This window comes from Gallinula chloropus (assembly GCF_964237585.1).
Source record: "Gallinula chloropus genome assembly, chromosome: 24".
Taxonomy (NCBI): domain Eukaryota; kingdom Metazoa; phylum Chordata; class Aves; order Gruiformes; family Rallidae; genus Gallinula; species Gallinula chloropus.
Window position 1 is genome coordinate 1953622 of NC_140109.1, and position 21093 is coordinate 1974714.

General features: G+C 50.5%; 1 protein-coding gene across 1 annotated transcript in view; it reads left to right on the forward strand.

Moving 5' to 3' along the window:
• The window catches only part of UBASH3B (ubiquitin associated and SH3 domain containing B), a gene marked incomplete at both ends in the record, with an annotated part of 60712 nt that overhangs the window by 37594 nt on the left and 2025 nt on the right, over positions 1–21093 (forward strand). Inside the window, 11 exons of the mRNA XM_084274846.1 lie at positions 6846–6899; positions 7470–7656; positions 8157–8355; positions 9847–10016; positions 12098–12306; positions 16572–16707; positions 17078–17198; positions 17841–17963; positions 19701–19793; positions 20397–20541; positions 20953–21059. Coding sequence (XP_084130972.1) covers positions 6846–6899; positions 7470–7656; positions 8157–8355; positions 9847–10016; positions 12098–12306; positions 16572–16707; positions 17078–17198; positions 17841–17963; positions 19701–19793; positions 20397–20541; positions 20953–21059 — 1544 coding nt within the window. The remainder of the gene's footprint in view (positions 1–6845; positions 6900–7469; positions 7657–8156; positions 8356–9846; positions 10017–12097; positions 12307–16571; positions 16708–17077; positions 17199–17840; positions 17964–19700; positions 19794–20396; positions 20542–20952; positions 21060–21093) is intronic.

Genomic DNA, 21093 nt, shown 5'->3' on the forward strand with positions numbered 1-21093 from the left:
ACTCTTTATGAGTCTGTACTTCCCTCTTCTTTTGCTTTAAGGATCCGGCTGAGCAGAGGAGCAGGGGGCTGACTGTGCACATGTGCCAAAGAAGAGGAGAAAAAAAATCCAGCTTCAAAATCTTACATAACTTTAAGTAAATGCATATGACAGCCACATGTGCCTAGGTCCTCGGTCTCTGCGCTTAGAAATCGTCATCATCATCATCATCACCACGGCCACCATCATCCCATGGCCAGGCTGCAGTTTTCCAGCCAGACCATCCCCAGAAAAAGGAATATTTGAAATTCTGGAAAGGAGGAATACACAGTAGCACCTTCCCCATGCTTATTTCTGTCAGTGCTTCCCTATTTCTCTCTCTTCCCTGTTACCAGGAGTTGGTACTCTATAGCTGGGAGTAAGCAGCCACCCCCTGTGGAAGGAGGAGGGAGAACTACCGAGCCCCATCGTACTGTCAGGCGCCTTCTATAAATATTTACATGACCTACAGGATATAGCACAGTTTGAAATCTTGCAGCCCCTGAAGCCACTGTGCAGGCAGGCAGTCCCCTGCGCTCCTCTCAGAGTTACTGTATTTCAGACAGGACCTGGATCTTCACATTGCTCATATCTGCTCACACCGATTCACTGACCTGAGTTGGGGATGTCACACTGAATGGTGTGTTCCCAAGGGGATCTGGGTGTAAGGTGAGCTCGGGCTCCAGGGAGGATGTGGCTGCAATTACAGCCACTCAGTGCAGCATGAGGAGAACTTTATGTCCACAGGCAGGCAGCAGCAGAAGGATAGCCTAAGGTAATGCTTGAAGGGCTGCCCAAAGCTCAGCGAAAGGGATGAGAAAGTAATTCTGCCCTGCACTGAGGCAAGAGTGGTTTCGGGCAGGTTTTTGGCTTTTTTCTCTCAAACTGCAGAAAAGGAACCTACCCAACCCCCTCTACCCCAAACAAGAACTCGATCCCTAGCGATATCTTACAGTCCTGTCCCTATTTATAGAGGTAAGGTCACCCAGATAAGAACAGAAACGATGTCATGTGCTTTTTTGGTGGCCAGCGGAATTCTGCATGTTGTGAATTCGGAGGAAAACATTTGAATAACCCACATAGAAAGCCACTTGGAAAGAACACCTCATTGTGGCCGCTTCTGCCTGCGGAACAGCCGGGCAGCCTGAGAGACGGGCGGTCAGCTAGTTGGAATTTGGCTATCAAATAGTTGTGCCTTTAGATGGACAGAAATTTTGCTTGCAAAACTCTTCTGCAGCGTGTGGTTGTTTATGGAGAGCCTAAAATAGGCACCTTCCCACTCCTGCACCATCAATAGTAGAAACCATTGATGAAAACAGCAAGAGTGAAGGGAATCGTAAAGGTCACTGTAGCTGCTTCCCCATAAGCATCGCTATCAGCAGGGTTTGAATTCAGGACCTCCCAATTCACTGGTAAGCTAAGGGGGGCTTTGCTGTTAGACATCTGACCCGTACCTGGACTGGCAGGTGTGCTCCAAAGCAGCTGCAGCCCTATCAGGAAAAGGCCTGGGTCTTATGGTCATGGACAGCAATTTGTTTCAATTCTTTTACAATAAACCAACAGCCTGCAAAACCCCATGGCTTAAATAGACACATGTACCTATCTGAATACATCCTTGCCAAGGTGTTTTAAACACACACGCTTGCAAAGGTAAAGGTGCCTGGTTTATAATGCTAAGAAAAATGTTCTCTTTGAGCTATTCTTTCAAACTCACGCAGCATAAATTATGGTCTGTAATTCCTATCTTACCACGTCAGGTAGTCCTTTGAACTGAGCCTAATGATGAGGAGAGCCAAGTGCTCCCATCATACTTAATGTGGTTTCCAAAAAAAAAAAATAAAAATCTCTATTTACACAGCTCAATACTTTGTGGAGCAAAGATTCAGGGCTCCTCAGAACGATGAATTCATCCCTCTGAGGGGCTTTGTTCACGCGTAAGAAGTTTGCCTGGGCTCGAGGCACGTCAACGAAAGGGAAGATTTAGTCATTCCCTTTCTTTCACAGGCTGCCTCCATCCTTCCACTGCTCATTCACAAATCCCCCGGTGCGTCCGCTGGCAGACAAGTGGTAGGTGGATCTGAGGTAGAAGCTGCTGCTGGCGTTTTCTGCCGCCTCGGTGAGCAGCGCGGCGCAGCAGAGCGAGCTGCCTCGGACTGACAGGGAGAGGCCGGCTCTGCCCACGGCACGGCTTCCATCTCCACTTGTTACAGCCAAGGGAGAGCTGGTGGAAACAGCAAAGTTCAGCCCTGAGCAGTGGTCAGAGAGGGGCCGATTTTCTATGAATTAGACAGTGCTTCTGGAGAACAAACAGGCTCTCTGGACCCCAGGGTTCAGACCAGCTGTGTCACTCGGCCTCAGTGTGCTTCAATGTGTGAGGACCAGAGGAGGTTGCCTGCAGCAGCCTCTGCTCTGTCCGTGCCTGAAGGGCTGGCGCAGGGGCTTTGCACCCCCAAGACCCTACAGCCCAGCCACAGAAGCTGGGGACCCTGCACAGCCACAGTGCCCAAACACAGTCCCCTTCTCCGCCTCAGCACAGCGCCTTGCACGTCAGCTGTGTGCACCAACACCCCAAAGTTTGCATAACTTTTTTAGTGATAAAATACAACGCAGGTGCAGATAAAGTGATACCTCAGAATAGCTGACCCCTGTCCCCCACTCCTGTGCCGGCTGCATTAACTCTCCCACCTCACAGTCCATTACCCCGCACACCACAGCACCACTGGCCCCCTCCTCTTCCAAACCAGACAAGTCTTTTCAGCAGAAGGATTTCTGCCTGCTGCTTCTCTGAGCCCAAAAGCCCCCTTTACGGTTAAAGCATCGCTCCCCATTACAGTCATCATCTCCAGAGTAAATGGGGTTTTGCCATTGCACTCCATGTTTATTGATACAAATATTTCCTAGCACAGTGACATTCCCCTGTTGCCTTTTTGGGGTTTTCTTTCCTATCCTGGAATTGCAGGAAGCCAAAAATCCTTTAACAGTGATGAGTTCAGTTCTGTAGCATGTGGAGCCATGTGCTCTGCCGTTAAGTGGCTTGGGGTGAATGTGGACCCCACTTAGGCATTCAGAGATATTCTGGGGCAGCAACTCTGGTTCTGCTGTAAGGTTTCAGGCTAAGGGCTCAACTGTCTAGCTGGGATGCTTCCTAGCAATATTCTGATACCATTTAACCAGTGATTGAGTGGAGAAAGACTCTCCTTGTGACCTGACATTGAAGAGTGTCACAGGGAGGCCTCTGAGGGTGAAGAATCAAAACCATCTGATTCTTTGTGGTGGCTGAAATACCTGCAGTGCTTTAGGAAGGCAGCACCTTTAGGATCTTCTTTCCCCTTCCCTAAAACCTCCATCTCCAGACCTGCTGTTGGACACAGCATCTCCCTTGCTCCCCGTTCGACCTTTCTATTGCATTTTGCTGTGCAGTGTTACACCAGTTCCCTGTGCTTTGCCTCAGAGGCAAAGGAGAAGTCAAGAGGCAGAGGAAAAGGGTGGCTCAAGGGACTAGTGATGCTGCACCAAGCTTTTCACCTCCTCTGAATTGTGCTGCCGTTTTTGCATGACCAGAAACGGTTACTGTGCAGTGTTCAGTACATTCTGAAAAATAAGCTGAAAAATAAGTTACTTTCTCACCTTTTTTTTTTTCCCTCTTTTTTTTCTGCTGCATCTGCATCACAAAACCACTTCTTGCCACCAGCTGCAGTATGACAGCCAACACTTGCTACCCAGCACAAGTAAATCTGAGCACCTAAGCCATCACAAGTCACCTCATTAAGTGACCTGATTTCCTCAGGAGCAGAGTACATCTCCCAGCTCCCACTGCACTCAGCAGTGGTGAAAATCAGGCCACTTCTGTACGTGGCCAAACATAGCTGTGACTAGTTTTGAGCACTCAAAACTTTTAAGAAGTTGGCCTTGGCAGGGCCTGGAGCACCAGGAGGACGTGACTTCTCCTGGGTGGTGGCTAGAGAGGAGGGTATTTGGGAAGGACACTGTGCATGCCCTGTTTGTCACCATCACCATTCCCAGCACTAAATAATATTCTTTGTCTTTTAAAAGCATCTCTCAGCTTTGGGACTTGTGATAAAAACATCCCCTGGCTTTTGTTTGCCTTACACAGTATTTCCTCCTCATGCTGAAAAATCAAATTGAAAAGGGAGCTCATTGTCCCCACGGAAAAGAGGGGCACCTTCTGAAATCACACATGAACAAGAGCACATGGGGACCAGCCTAACGTTTTCTAACACCCTTTGGGGTCCCTCGAGCACAAAGGCTGTGGAGAAGGAGCTGCAGTCAATTCCAGCAGAGCCCTGTTGTGTGATCTGTGGCAGGGAAACATCAATTCAGTAAGCAAACAAGTCAACAAGGGTGGGTGGCAGAGCTGCCTGTCCTGCTAGATCGTGTGTGACTCCCTCAGAGATCTGCTCTGGGGTCTGTCTGGAGAGAGTGAGAGGCAGCTCGTCTGCCCTTGCTTTGCCACAGGAGAGACTGCTCATTTCAAAGCCAGAGCTGTACCAGGGGGTTGTTTTTAATTCACTGCCCGGGATGCAACATACAGCCAGGCACTCCAGGGACAAGAGGCAGCATTAAGAGAGTCACGTCTTAATCGTGTTTTAAAGAGCATGAACAACCCAGGCAAGAAGGGAGGTGACCTGAGCAAAGGCAACGCAGCAGAAATGGATGATGAACCCCCGGGCAGGGAAGACCCACAGCTAGCTGATGCCCCAAAAGGCTCCCAAGCCCAGCCTGTCCCGGGGAAGAGCCTTTTGCTCTTCGCTCTTGCCTGAACCTCTTCTCAGAGCAAACCAGCGGCTGTATCACATCTGAGCCAGACTGGGGAAGGGTCAGCACAGTAGGACAAACCAAACTGCACAAGGTCCATCCTTCCAGGAGGCAGGTGCTTGGACTAGCACCCTGCTGATCTCCAGTGAACACTGGCAGATAAGGGCAGCAGAATGCCTCGGGAGGAAGTATTTTCATAATCAGGCATTTGCAACACAGCCCTTTTTTTTTGCAGCATTATCTTTCTGCCTTCCTCTTACTCTCAAAATGAACAAAAAATATGTATATTCAAGGGGTGGGGAAGTCAAGGGCAGAGCTGAAACGCAGCTGAGTCAACAGCACATGGTGGGTAACATCGCATGTCCCCGCATGGTTATCAGAGTGCTTTCGAAAGTCATCGCTGCAGACAGAAAAGGGTGACAGAAGCACAGTACACATCCTACACAGCACTACAGGCAGAAACCAGACATACTGGGTGGTCCCAGCTCGCCCTAAGCCTCGAGCCATGGCTTGGACCCTGGAGCCACAACTCTTTTCCCTCACTTGGACCCATGTCCTGTAACCCACCAGCAGCATCTTCCCACAGCAGAACGCGGGGTACACAGTACGCTGACCTCATCCCTTTGGTCGGACACATTCCCTCCAGCTTGAAGATGTCAGTGGGCCCTTTGCACTGTTATCGAGCTGTAACACACCATATTTAGCAAGATAAGGTCACAGGCTTGAGGCCGGACGGTGTCAACGAGTTGTTTTCCTGCCCTCAGTCAGGCTTTCTGTCGCTAGCAGCAGGCAGCTCTGTGACACGGTGTACAACCCACAGAGCAAAGGGGAGGCAGCTGCTATGGCCAAATTAACAGCAGGAGGGTACAGCAATGCCCCCCCGTGCAGCCAACACGCCCCATGGCAGCCACTGGGGCTTCGCCTTCGGTGGGAGCTGTGCCAGTGCTGGAATGCATCTAAGGCTGGAAAGATGCCTTGGTCTCCCGGTCCAGCATGATGGGTCTGTAGGATGCAGATCCTTTCCCAGCACCTGTAGGACCCCTTCCTTCCCCGGCTGCAGGGGACAGCTGCCTGGAGACCCCATGCTCACCTCCTGTGAAGGCTTCTTGCTCTTCAAGACCTTCCTCCACCCACACCATTTTGCACGAGGACGTGCTGCTTAATTAGATTAAACCAGCATCTCACTCCCCCCCTCCTACCCGATCTGCAGCACTTGTTTTGGAGCAATGCCGCCCTTCTTCCCTTGAGCAGTTAGCTCTGAAATCACTGTTCCTGGGGGATTTGCCTTCTGACATCCAATGGAGAGCCTGGGCTCTGCCCCAACGACCCTAGCATCTCTAGCCTTTCCTTCCTTCTTCCTTATTTTCTCTAAATATTTATGCCGTTTGGGTGCTGGGTGGATTCCTCCCTTTCAGCAGCCTCTGGCTGTTACAGGGCTGCGATGATTCAGGGCTGTGCTTCTGTGCTGATGCTGAGCATTTGGGGAACACATACTTGCTGCACGCCTGCGAGTTACACAGCCCTGCACCGCCTCCCTCCCCAGCTCGCCGGGCACAAGCAGGCTCACGTCTTCCAGGCTGGGGTGGGAAGGTGTTTATCGGCACCCTGAAGGGGAAATAAGCTGAGAGCACTCCCAAAGCAGCAAGGAGGGAAGGGAGCTAGGCAGTTTGGGTAGGTTGTCCCAACCTGAGAGCCCCTGGTTTGTGCCCTCTGGTGGCAGCTGAACTTCCCTGGTCCTTCCTGGACCAAACCTTTGGGTTTCAGTGCTGAGCCAGTGACCAGCAAAGAGGTCACTCAGTGTCAGCCACCAACGTTTCACCACGCATTAAAACAAATCCACCACGCCAAAAAGCAGGGAAATCCCAGGTGCTGGGATGCCCAGGAAATATCAGTGCTTCGAGTGCTTTGCTCCCTGAGACCTGACAATCCAAAAGAAAGTCCCAGGGGTGAGAGAATCCACCTGGAAAGCCTATCACCCCAGCAAGAGATGTGCCAACAGCCACAGACCACAGCATCACTGACATGGGACTTTTATCTTGTTCTCTCCTCAGGCAAAAAGCCCTGGCATCAACAGGCGGAAGGAGCGTCCAAGCAGCATGCGACTGGTTGGTATGAAGTAATAAATGTTAGAAAGAGTAGAAGGAATTAGTGAATTTAACACCTGAGAGCTTAGCCATTAGCACGTGGCTGGTTTAAACAGGGGTGAAACAGGATAGCAAAGTTATTGAGCTGTTAAGTGCCACAAATCCAGAAGTGAGCCTTGTCTGAGAGAGTCTGTGATCTCGAGTAGCAGCAAAAGAGGTGAAAGGAGCTGCTACTCTCTCCACCCTAGCACCTAAAGAGAAAGCTGAGAGCTGTCTTTTCAGAGATGCTGAGCAGTTTCCAGTGCTCTCCTCCCTGTGTTTTGTACACCGTAAGGGAGAAAAGGCAGGAGCAGCGACCCCAGTTAGATATTCAGAGCCTCCACCTGAAACTAAACCCCAACTTTCTGTATCACCTAGCAGGGGGATGGATAGTGAGTGAGGCAGCACACCTCTCTGCCTGACCTGCCGGAGCTGGTTTATTCTGTAAAGGGAGAATGATGGGAGCAAGGACAGGGGAAGCTGGTTTTCTGGGGGTGAGGGGGGAGGAAAAAGTCTGTATCTGTCAATCTCACACTTCTTGCTCCCTCTCAGGCTGTTCTCCCATGTGGGTGACCCATTCCTAGATGACACCCTGCCCCGGGAGTACGTCCTGTACCTGCGCCCCACCGGCCCCCTGGCTCAGAAGCTGTCGGAGTTCTGGCAGCAGTCGAAGCAGATCTGCGGCAAGAACAAAGCACATAACATCTTCCCACATATCACCCTCTGCCAGTTCTTCATGGTAAGGCCGAGCTCCTCATTCCTCTGCCTTTATCCATGCATTCATGAGCAGCCTGTGCCAGGTCCAGACTGGAGACGGTGCACGCTGCAGAAGGGTTTGTCCTTGGGAGCTGGGGGGGTATTGCCAGAACCACCCAACTCCTGGGCTTCTTAAGGGGGGAACGGGCTTTTTGGTGGGTTGTTTTCAGGGAAGAGCAGCAGGAGACCAAAATTCTCATCATTTCAAGCAATCATTAACCTGAGAGCAGACAAGGTGGGGATGTGGCTGGGAAGGTTACTTGGGATAGCCGATCCGGCTTTGAGGACAAGGGAGGGGCAGACGATTTCCAAACACACCTTTGCCTACGTCCCTGCGCTGTTTCTCTCTGCGTTACAAGCAAAGCCAGACCTCATGCCTGCCCACCCAAGCCTCTCTGGTCTCTACTGAGTGCCCTGGAGAGCTAAGCACAGGGCAAGGAACGGCTCTCCAATGAGAAACAACTGTCCCCTTTCCTTTGGCAGTGTGAGGACAGCAAGGTCGACGCTCTCACTGAAGCTCTGCAGGCCACTGTGATGCGGTGGAAGTGCAAATTCCCTGCCCCTCTGCCTCTGGAGCTCTACACATCCTCCAACTTCATCGGGCTCTTTGTCAAGGAAGAAAGCGCAGAGGTGCTCAAGAAGTTTGCTGCAGACTTCGCTGCAGAGGCTGCTTCTAAAGCAGGTGAGTGGCTGCGTGGCAGCTCCGGGGAGCTCATGGCTTGCTCGAGGCTCAGACACTTTCAGAAACCAAAGTTTTGATGTTAGGAAGCTCATGAAGCCCGTGCCTGGTTTTTAAAAGTGGCCTGACAGCTAAGAGCCAGGGAGGAACCCCCCATCAGGCCTGGTGCTTTGGGTTTCAGTGCTTTTTTTCAGTTGAAAGATCACCTCACGCTTAGTCTCAAGTGTTATCTCCTGAAAGGGAAGTTGACATTTGGTGGTTCGTTAACCTTTCAGAGAGACGCTGTCTGCAGGGCCGAGCATTTCCTGCTCCACTCGCTACCTCAAGCCACTGCCACAAAACTTTCCTCAGCCATGTAAAAGCTGTGTGTGGTTTTCTTGCTGTATTTCTGAGGCAGAGAGAGGACCCTGCGAGCAGACCCCCAGTCCCCTGGCAACCCAAGGGGAAACCAGCAAGCCTCTACCCCTGCAACTGCTCCATTTCAGACTAAAGCAGCTCTTTCATATGGGAACCCAGTTGCTGCATTGCAGCCTGCAGCTTGGTCATGTTATCCTGCTGAAGTCTCAGGGGCTTTTTCAGGGATGCAGAGCATAATTTTTCTTGCCAATCAAAAAAAAAAATAAAAAAAAAAAGAGGAAAAAGACTGATGAGCTTGCAGAGCTACCCCTGGCTGGCATGTGAGCCAAGTCTCTGAATAGCTGCAATTTGGCCTGAATGATCCATCAAATTTAATTGCAATTTTGGGTTGAGCAAACGAGAATAAATCCCCTGTGAAGAGCACGCTGTGTGATTTCCACATCTCCTGGAGGAGTCACAGTGCTGCAAATGCCTTCACCTTTCTGCTTCCTGGAAACTCCTCCTAATACAAGTTCTTCTCCTGCAGGATCATTTTGTGTCCATTTCCTCAACTTTGGAACACCCCACCCTCAGTGGAAGAACTGATGATAGAACTAAATGTGCAGGGAAAAGGTTTAACCAACTCACATGAACCTGTAAACTCCACATATTTCTAATTGCTACCATAGGAGAGGAAACAGAGGAGGGAGAGCAAAAAGTATGGTTCTAAAGCTGCTGATTTTGGAGACGTCCTCATCTGCTGATGAAAGAAAGCCCCCCCTCTTCCTGGAAAATGTCAGTGGGTTCAAAATGACAATCACTGTTATCACATCATCCAGAAACCTGTTGTTTTCTGAACGCAAATGAGTTTGGGCAGTTTGGCAGGGATGATGCTTTGCCTGCCATGGTGGCATGACTCAGGCCTGACTCAGACCACAAATCTTAAATAATTTGACCCGAGGTGCAGCATCTGTAGGGAGCTCATGTTCAACTTCCCCAAAGCCTGTTCAGAAACCGGTCCACAACTTGTTCCACTTCAGCTAGCTTTGAAGCTTTCACTCCCAGCTCCCATTCAGAGGTGACAATCACTCTTAGGCCTTCAGAAAAGCTGCGAATCTCGACTGTCGCTCTTTGTTAACTGACACCTTCTCCTTGCAGATGTTCACGTGGAGCCCCACAAGAAGCAGCTCCACGTGACGCTGGCCTATCACTTCCAGACCGGCCACCTGCCCACGCTGGAGAAGTTAGCGCAGAACATCGATGTCAAGCTGGGCTGCGACTGGGTCGCCGCGATATTCTCCCGGGACATACGCTTCGTTAACCACGAGGTACATTTTAGGCACTTGTTTGAGTCCAAAAAAGGTATCTCGAGCTGTGAGCTGAGCCAGGGCTCCCATGACATAAAGGAATTGGCCTCGTCTCCCACAAGGACATCCAGAACATGGATCGCCCACATCCCACCAGTCATCTTAGACTAACAGACCACCTTGCCCTTTTCCCTTGCATTGTACTCACACTGCCTAGGCCTGCTGCTTCACCCACCTCATTTCTGGCCTCTCACAGGAGCAATGTCCTGCTGGATTCATCCATTCTAATAATGACTGTCCTCTTAGCTCAGCGTGAGCTGGTCTGAAATCCCAAGAACCAGCCAGGTATCATAACCTGACCACTCTCTTTTTCTCTGTACAGGCTTGACACTACTATTAATCACAGCACTTACTGTCATCACGTAAGAAACTTTTACCCACACGGCCTGTACCCTTCAATTACTCATCTGGCCCCTGTAATGTCAGGATCTGAGTGTCCTAGTGGAGTTTTATTAATAATGTTGTTTTCCAATGCAATATACAGGGGAAAAAAAAAATCTACTTTGTAGGTGGGGGTCTTGGGCATAGAGAACCACACGTGAGCCTCATCTCACATCCCGGTAAACATCCCCACTCTAGATCTCCAAGTCTGAGCCAGCCTGTGGCTCCCTTTGCACTCAGGGCAGAGAAACAGGTACCTCCGGAAAGTGAATCATCTGACCCAGCTGAGATAACTATCTGGAGGCAAGATGAATCAACTTCTGGAGGAGGGAACCTCCAAAAGGCGCCTGCTGAGGCAGCGAACAGCTAGGCTCCTGGGGTTGAGGAGATTAATCCCACCCGTGTGCATCATCAGACAGGAAAACCTGCAGCAAGGCAGGAGAAGGTGATTTTAGCCCAGCACACGATAATGCCACTGAGTAAACAGATGCCAGTGCTTCTGGAGAGCTGAAGTCTCCCATGTGCAGCACTGACCCAGCCCAGGCCATGCTTCCCATGCATGAGAGCCACCTTCCCTACTCAGAGTCATCAAGCTACAAGTAGTCAACACTGCCAGTGACTGCAAAGGGAGTTGCTGAGGAGAAGCAGCTCACATCTCTGCGTATCTGACTCCAGGCAGCCGTGTGTGAAGGCTCTGGCCTTGCATCAGGTGACAGCGACTAGTTTCCATCTTCCTTTGAAGATACCACAAACAGACGGGGGTGATAAGTGAGCAGAGGGGCTGACACCATCAGGAGATCAGAGCTGCTCAGCAGACTATGGGGTTTTCTTTGCGTGGTGCCATTGCAGAAGTCGGGCTTGGCAAGGGACAATGACACCATTGTTCTCCTCTTAAACAAAGGACCGCTGTAGTTGCTGATAGACACTGAACGTGTGGATTCCTCATGCTCCACTGAGGAGAAGATTGCAGATTTAGGCTCACTGATCTCTTCCCCCACCCTTTAACTTAATCCCATTCACATTAGAAAACACAAAGAAAGCAGCATGGCCACGTCCCAGCATTTCCCACTGCCTGTGTTTTTTCCTGTGTGTTCTCCTGACCAGTTCGGAGAGCAGGGTGTCACACAGCCAAACCTGTTAGCCCCCTGACAGCGTCCCTGCCTTGGCTTCAAAAGCAACAGCAACCAGAGGAACCGCTCTTTGAGATCACAGAATTGTAGGGGTTGAAAGGGACCTCAGGAGGTCATCGAGTCCAACCCCCCCCCCCCCAAGATCAAGCACAAGTAAAGTAAAAACGGTCACTAATCACTAGGGCTGGGTAAATTCCAGGTCCTGATAAGAATTCGGCTCCATTTTTAAGGAGGTGCTTTGGTATACATCCCCACCCCACTCCCTCCTTGATACCGGACATGACCTGAACCCAAGAGGGGTGAAGGAGTAACTACCTAGGAAAGCTTTCCAACAGCAAAGAGTTGGGAGTGGCAGGAATTCCCTGAAGATGAAGCTTTCCTGGGTAAAGCACCAAGTGTTACAGGGAGAGCGGTTCACACCTTGCTAAGGTTAAAGGTCCAGTACAGGAGTGCTCCTGCCCTGCTTCTCCTAAAGGCTCCCTTCCATGAACAACCTTTTCACTCATCTCTGCTTCTCTCTCTCTCCCCCAGACCCTGCAAGTGATCTACCCTTACACCCCGCAGAATGACGACGAACTGGAGCTGGTCACAGGAGATTTTATTTTCATGTCCCCAGTGGAACAAACCAGCACAAGTGAGGGTTGGATTTATGGCATTTCCCTTGCAACGGGCTGTTCTGGACTGCTGCCTGAAAACTACATCACGAAGGCGGATGAGTGCGGCACCTGGGTGTTCCATGGGTAGGTGAAGCTGCGCAGGCCCGGTGCTGTCGTGATAAAAAGGTGGCTCTGCAGCTGGGATTTCAGCTGAGTAAGCAAAGAGTCTCCCAGGGCTGCTGAGAAAGTCGCTTAGGGGAAACCTACTGGCACACAAAGCCCCATCTTGCGAGTAAAAGGAGAGCAGATGCTGCCCCTGTGCATGAGATTAGAGGGCGATGTGATTTATTGAGCTGAGATATTGCTCATAGGATCACCACTGCTGGTTCATGGAGCTGGAGCAGATGGCCACTGTAGAGCCACTGCCATGCAGACATCTCTGGGGTGGGGCTGGGATCGGGGGGCTTTAAATCTGAGCATTAATTTGGGAAGTGAGATCTGCCGTGTGCCATTCCCTGGGGAAAAGGACTTGGGATCAGCAGTGTTTCTTGAGATACTCAGCAAGATCTTCAGAAGCAGTTGGCTGCCTGCCTGCTGCTTCAAGGAGAAAGCAGGACTCACCTTCTGTGTAAGGTTATGCCTTAACTCCTCTTGACTTGGATGGGAATTAGTTAAGTGGCAATAGAAAACTAGAGCTTGAGGGGTGGGCCTGGGCATGCCTGCAAGGCTGTCTGCATCTCTGAGCACTCACACACCTCTGAGGAATCTGGAGCACAGGGAGCAGCTTGGAGCTAAGAGCACCCGGCGACAAGGAGTGGGGAGAGGCACGTTCCTGCCCGTCGCCCCCCTGCTAAGCACCAGGCAGGTACACAGGCTGGGATGTGGTTGGCTTGTGGGCTGGCTCCCAGATGTGACAGCCACCGACCTGGATACCAGCCCCGAGTCCTCCTGGCCTGGAAGTCCATTGGGCAGGGACAAGCATCACAAGAGATGATTCCTTTATCCCTCCTGTCCTTTTCACACCTGCCCTCCTTGAAACAAGCACCTCTAAAAAGGTTCCTGGACCCTCCTTAAGGGAGGAACTGGTTGTGTTGGCATCAGTGTCAGGAGGTCTGTTCTGACTGAGCCTTGGAGAGGAGCTGGCCATAGGTATGTTAAAAACAAAATACTCTGTGACATCAAGGTGGAAATTCCTTCCTGATAGCAGCAGAAGATACTGTTGAGCTGAAGCTACTGGCAATTAATCTGAATGATAGATCTGGTATTCAACACATATCCCTATATCCACCTTAAAAGCTGCTCTCAGGGTATCTGCTAATTGCCTTTCATGCCTGAAAATTAGTGGGCTGCCAAGTCAAAATAAGAAACTCTCCACCCTCAGCACACAGAGCTCAGAGGAAGTGGGAAGGTACAAGAATTTTCTTGCCCCACAGAAGCCACAAAAACCAAGCGCTCAAGACCATGGGGCTCTCCACATACGCATGTAAGAGCACACAGCAGAAGTAAGCAGCTGTCTTCTTACCTAAGACCCAGCACCACCCCAAAACTAAAACTTGTGTAGGGTTCCTCTGCACTGCTGTTCTACTACCGGCAAAGCCAGAAATAGTCACCTCCTCTGCCCCAGAATGGATAGAAGAGCTGTAGATGTGACACCACAGTCTATTTCGGCTCCTCGTGAGATGCCCAAGCTATTCCTTGACCCTGTTAATAAGCCTGGGAAATCAGACTTGGCACAAGTACTGGGTGGGGGAAAGAACGGCCCTAATTTTTCAAGCTATATTTGGGCCTCAGTAGGGATTTTTCCATTCTGTCTTCCTCCCATTCCACAACAATGGCTGGTTCATCTTCCCTGCGGACGCCTCTCTCTAGATAATGGTGAGCAATGTGGCAGAGGAGTCTTTTCCTACACAGAGCCGAGGACCAGTGCTGTTGAGCCATGACAGAGACCCTTTCTCCATCCTCTGCTGTGAGCATCTCCATTCTTCAAGAGGTCTTTCCTGTCTGGGAAGACATTGCCTCCAGGGACACAGCAGTATCACTGATAGGGCAGCGAAGGCAAGGCATCATCCAGAGGACAGCAGATGATGTTGTCTGCCAAGCAGAGGAACCACAAGCCTTCGGGAAAAGCTCCCAAACAATGACCTATGCTTAGAAGATGACTAAGCTGGAATAGCTTCAGTGGTTTCTGTTTTCCAGCAACATCAAGGAGATACCGTTGAAGTCAGACTTGTGGCTCTTCTCCAGACACAGCAAAGATGGGATGCCTTTGCCTCATTGTTATTCACAGCAAACCCTAGCATCTATAAATAGGTAGTTTAGCATCCATGGCCTTTTAATAAGGGCTTAGAGAGAAAGAAAGTCTCAGGGATTGCGCAGCAGCTCCTGGGGGTAAAGGGAAGAGGGGTCACTAAGAGCAAATCCTTAGTATTCCCTGGACCAGCCTCCTCGAAAGACCATCAAATGGAGAGGAAGGGGCTGAGAGGGGATGAGGGGTTGGAAGCTGCAACGCAGAAGGACAGAGCTCAGGCTCAAGATCCACTTTGTACACCAACAGAGCTAGGTCCTAGCCAGTTCTCACTGTGAGATACTCCCTCAGGTGTTTGAGGCAGCGAGGCTGTACCTGCACCTGCTGCACCCGTGCCCCAAGCTGACCCTTTATTAACACAGTGAGAAATGTCTGTTCACGCTTCCTGCTCAGGGCTGAGCTGCCCCAGGCCTGGCACACACTAACGCACTCAGACAGCTTTTGGACCAGCGTTGGCCTCACCCTGCCAGCTGGAAGTGTGCTCTGACTGTCCTCCTGCAACACATCACACGCCTGTGTTTTGAGGAGGAGGGTTAGACGTGATTTCACACCCTGGCACCTGGCAATATTCCCCTCGGCTCATCCACAACACCCTCCTGCCTACATTTAACTCCTCTTCCAGATCCACCACCCCTTTTGCACCTTGGAGTTGTCCTGTGCATAACTCAGTGTTGTTTGCTGCCCTGCCCTCTGATGCTCTGCCTGCATCCAGGCAGAGTTCCTTGGAGCCAGCCCAGCCCTTCTCAGGAGCTCACCAGGAATAAAATCAAGTACAGTTACAAGAATCGATAAGGCTAGAAAATGAGGTCAGAGAGAGTTAAGAGCAAGAGGGTGGAGAGGTTATGCTGTCAGATGGGGACCAAGAGGGCTGTTGGCTCCCACCTCCTGCTCCTCTTCCATGCCAGCGCTTCTCTGCATGGCATCCTCCCCCGACCCAACAAGCCAGTGCCTCAATCACATCCTTGCACCGTAATTCCACCAGAAAAGGGACCAGCAGCAGGACTGACAGAGTGCTGGGGGATTTTTGCTTCTTTAAACCGGTGTAAATCACATGGTCTCACAGATCAGTTCTTTACCAAACTGCAGGTGGCCTATTTTCATCAGCAGAGGCACGTGGTGGTATTTTAACAGCTGTGAAACCCCGCTGAGATTTTATCCAAACTAGGTGCTAGTCAGGAAGCAACGTCCGACACACTTAGGGCACTGAGAAGCACAAGTGATGGCAACTGTTTCTCTCAAAGCAAATGTCCATGGACATTATCCCACAACTGTTTTCTAATGGCTGAGCAAACAGAACCCATGCAGAGTAACCCAGTCAGCAGAGGGTCACTGCAGCCTCTGTCATTGCCTGACAGAGTTCACTCCCTAGGGCCTTGGTCAAAGTCCTTGAAAGTTTGGGCGTGAGAGTGTTATTCAGAAGGACCTTGTTAGATAAAGCCCCTCAAGGGAGAACGGGACCTCTTACATCTTTTTGGCTGGACTGAACAGGAAGCACTGGAGAGACCGAATTCCCACTGTAGATGGGAAGCAGGATATACAGTGCTGAAACATGTAGAAACAACGATGCAGGCCACATATGCCATGTCCCTGCCAGGGGGCACAAGGGATTTTGTGCCCAGGAGCCCGGAGAGCTGCCCAGCATGAGAGGCAGGGCTGTGCCTCACCTTTCTGAAAGCAACAGCTTATGCTCCAAAGGAGAGTGAAAACTCTCTGTAACTGTTAGTTTCCAAACTGTGGTCTGCAAGACCATGGTAAGTAGCGTGCAGCTGGTCCCCAGATGATGTTAGTGAGGAAGGTCTTGGCATTTTCCATGAGAATAGTTGGGGGCTGACAGGGCTTCGCAAGACCACAGTTTGGCAACCCTTAGTTGTTCTGTGAAACTGTTTCTAAGGAAACAGAAAGCCTGCTGAGATGGGATTTGTCTCTTCACGTGTACACATCACCTGGCAAGGTGCTCTCTAGGCAGCACTAAAATACAATAATGTAATGAGATAACCACAGCAATTATCATCAGTTCCTGAAAACCATGGAAAAATCCTTACTGCAGCCTGAGCACATGAAGTCCAAAGTCTTCCCAAAGCCAACATCTCTCTGTTTTTGTCAGGTCCTACTCAATTCTGAATACTACATCTTCCCCATCCCTTCAAGCCTTCAGCGATGGAGCTCTGGAAAGAAGACAGCAGGAAGACCAAGGACCTGGGGATGCAGGGCCACTCACTATCATCTGCCAGAATGTGCAGGTAGGGACCTGTGCACACATACAAAGCCCACACAGTTCTAGTGGCAAGTAACCGGTGACTGTGTTTTCCCCAAGAACTTACCCCCCTCCCCACTCTCCTTTCACTGTCCACATCAGAAGTCACAAGCCAAAGTGCTCCTCAGGCTTCTGAATGACACCATTAACCACAGGCACAGGGGACACCGCTGTCCCCAAGCCCACAGGGCTTTGTACCAGCATAAATCTACCCACTTCAGAAGAGTTGCCTGTACCCCCATCTGCGTCAGGGTAAAGTCAGAGGTGCCTGGTCCTGACTCTGGGTTGTAACTCCGGTGTCAGAAAAACCCTTGCACTCTCACAAAGGTCAAACCCCCTGTCATTTTTCCTTCCAGCCTCTGAGACTAACCAGCCAGCCAGGGCCTCAGAAACGCTGCCTGTTCGTCTGCAGGCACGGGGAAAGGATGGATGTTGTCTTTGGGAAGTACTGGTTGTCACAGTGTTTTGATGCCAAAGGTGAGTCAGTCCCCCTGGGATCCTCGGGTCTAAGTGTAGGTGAAGGAAGGAGAGTGGCAGCTGCCAGGGGCGAAGCTTAGATGAAATCTGTGGCTTCCCAACACAAACCATTGTTCTGAGCAGTCAGGAGTGGCAGAGCACCTCCAGTGCAGAGCTCTGCCACCGCAGGGATGCAGTCAGGTGCAGGAACACAAGCCGGGGGTCAATACCGAGCTGATCAGAAATGTCTCAAGTCTTTTCACAGTTCAAAACACGCCAACATCTTTTAGCCCAAATCCTTGGAAAACAAGGATGATTTTACAACTACCCCCTTCCAAAATCCCACCTGAAGGGCTCTGACATTTTGGCCTGTGGTAACAGTGTAATATTAGAGCTTGAACATGTTGTGGGATGGAAATGATTTTCCTTTGAGGCACCAGATGTGTCCTAAAGGTAACTTTATAAACATTCACTGCTGGTTTTGAGCAGCTACTTAACTGTCTCAGGTTCCTGATAGCTTTATGTGGGGAAGAACCGCTCAGCAGCCAGGTGTAAGCAGCACCAACAAGGTGCAGACGCTGTGGTGGAAGAGGGTAGGAACAGGCTCGATGCTCTCTGCCTCTGACCAGCTAACTCCAGCCACTCCTACCCTTTCCCTCGCAGGAAGGTACGTGCGCAGTAACCTGAATATGCCTCACAGCTTACCTCAGAGAAGCGGCGGGTTCAGGGATTACGAGAAGGATGCGCCAATCACCGTGCTGGGCTGCACACAGGCAAGGCTTGTGGGTAAGTTGTCCTTGGCAGACAAGGGCTTGCCCTGGAAGCTTTGCTGCTTTCCTCCCTCTCACCCAGCCAGTGCAAGGCAGGGAAAAAAGTATTGGGTACCCTAAACTAACAGGATTTAGATGTTTCAAGAACTGCTGTGAAGTCCCTTCAGGGGCAAGCCATCTCTTTCAGGGGAAACCTTGTCTCCTTCAGCTGCTGCAGCTGAAGAAAAGACAAGGCACAAAATCTAGGACATGGTGTGAGATCAGAGCCATTATCAGCAGCGACTGCAGAGCATTCGCTGCCACCCTGTATAAATGTGCTGCCATTACCAGCATTGCTGAGAAACACAGCACATCAACAGTCACCTCACCCAAAATGCATTTTTTTTCCCTTTACTTTGACAATTTTTGATCTGCAGTTTGTTACACCAGTTGACTTTGATCAGCCTGACAGGCTTTATGCTTGTGCGGCAAAAGCACAGGCCAAAGAATTTCCAGCGTTCTCCACCTCCCCCATCCCCATCCTCATCCCTGATTTCTGAGCCTGGTGGTTCGCATACAGAGAGAAAAATATTTGGTAGTCAAGGAGCACATACTGAGCACTGTGGCTAGGGCAGCCCAGCCCCTTAAGGACACGAGCTTCAGAGAGCATTACGTAGTGCTTTGTCAAACTGAAATCCTTCCGAGTACTTGGTGCTGGTCACAGTCAAACTGGGGCAGCTAAAATTACACTTGCTTTTTAAACAAAAATAAACAGCCGTGCAGCAGCAGGATGCTCAGACCACATGGCATCAGGGCTCACAATATGTGCCTGACAGAAGGCGGATCTGGGAGCAGTCAGGGCATCGTTAGAGGGCTCTGAGCACGCAGCCGCAGCCGTGACCCACACGCCATCGCCCTGCCAGCCAGCCGGCTGTCTGCCGGCAGCCGCTCCCCGCCGCAGCGGCACGGACCGACCTTGAGCTGCTGGAGCTGTAATTCCTCTGATGACTAAAGCAAAGGAGCAGCTTCCCCGTGCTGGGCGGCTGTTAGATGTGCCACTCCTCCTAAATTACCCCACTCCTCTCAAGAGATTTATGGATCGGCCTGACACGGTTACAGCCGGCATTAAACACACGAAGTCAAGGTTAACAACCCCTTCTCACCCCCACCTCTTTGTCCTGCCTCTTCAAACACAACTTGTCTCACTACAAGCCCGTGCAGTGCTGAACCGATGCCCGTTCTCGCCTGGTCCCCCTTCGGCACTGCAGGAATATTAATAACCCTAATAGTGGAGTCGATTCTTATCTCATTTTCAGTGATCTTCCACCTGTGTAATGAAATGGTAATTTATACCGTTGGAGAATCGAGCCAATTGAGTTAGGCTGGGTTTGAGTTCAGTTGAATCGCTCTGATTCACAGCTTGCAAATGAAATGAAATTGGATTCGAGCCCCTCCACGATTTTTCTCAGCACACGGTTTGCTTTTTGGCTCAGCCCAAGAGAAGCAGAAACTGAGCCAGAGCTGTGATTTCTTTGCATACTGCTTAAGCACCTGGATGCAGGTGGGAGCAGCACACACAGAAAAATGTATCCCGGTTCCTCAGCCATGTGCACCCCTGAAATAAAATACAAGGAGCACACGTGCGCTTCCCAAAACACAAGGAGTGCAGCTGGGGAGCTGTGGCAGCTCCAGGCTGGCTGGCAGACACCCTGCATGCTGCTGCTGTGCTGTTGTTTCTCTAGTTTAATTCACAGGTGTTGAAATCTGCTTGCAGGTGAAGCCTTGCTAGAAACTAACACCGTTGTAGACTACATCTACAGCTCCCCATCTCTACGCTGTGTGCAGACAGCACACAATATCCTGAAAGGTAAGAACTCAGTGGGTGGGAAGGGCTGCTTTCTCCTCATTTTGATGTCTCCAGGGATGGGGCATCCACTGACTCTCTGGGAAACCTGTGCTGGTGATCTACCACCCTCGTATTAAATAACTTTTTCCTAATACCCAACCTAAATCCCCCCTTTTTGAGTTTAAAACCGTCACCCCTCATCCCATTGCTCCGTGCCCTCAGGAACAGTCCTTCCCCAGCTTTCCTACAGGCACCTGTCAGGGTCTGGAAGGTGCTGTAAGGTCCCCCTGAAGCCTTCCCTTCTCCAGGCTGAACTGGGAAGAGAAACGCTGGGAGAGGCACAGGATGCCCTGGCATTGGAAATAGTCAAGAAACAGCTCCAAAATACAGTCACACTTGGTTCAGTATATTGCATGGAGCTGCTGGCCAGAGGTTTACATCCATCCCTGGCATGTCATGTGCCAGGCACACCCACTGAACACCTCATCTTTCACACCTACTGTTAATCGACTACTTGGAGAGGAAAAAAACCCCTTACAGAGAGCAGTACTAAAGCTGCAAAGTCCTGCTGCCTTCCTCCCCAGCTGCTCTCACCATGCTCAGCCTCCTTTCTCCCTTTTCCAGGCATGCAGCAGGAGAACAACCTGAAAATTCGAATAGAGCCAGGCTTGTTTGAATGGACTAAGTGGGTCTCTGGGAACACACTACCGGCCTGGATACCCCCTGTGGATTTAGCTGCCGCTACTCTAAGCGTTGATACAACCTACAGGTAACAAAAACAGGGGGCTGGAAGGGTCTTGGATCACTTTGGGGCTTTGTTTTTTAAAAGTAGCACTCTTGATGAGTTTTTTTAATTGAGGTGGTGGCTGGGAGAGCTGCTGAGGCTCCCAGAATAAACTTGGAGCGGGCTTCAGGCTGCTGTGGTGAACATGACCTGAGGATGTCTTCTTGTAAAACACATTTCCCAGATCACTGGCTATATTGCTGGTGATGGAGGTTCATTATCCATTCCAGCCTGCACATCAGTCCAGGAAACCCTCCATGTATTTGTTTGATTTAACCCCTTTTCCTAAAGGGATTCAAGGGGTTAAAGAAACAGACGCTTCCAGATGAATCACAACTTGCTCTTACAGCTCAATTGCTTCTCCCAATTTGCCAAACTTGTTTTCTCTGCTCACAGACCTCATATTCCTGTCAGCAAGTTAGTGGTTTCTGAGTCTTACGATACCTACATAAGTAGAAGCTACCAAGTAACAAAAGAAATCATCAGTGAATGTAAAGGCAAAGGTAAGTGCTGCAGGGGGAGTGAAAACCAAGACAG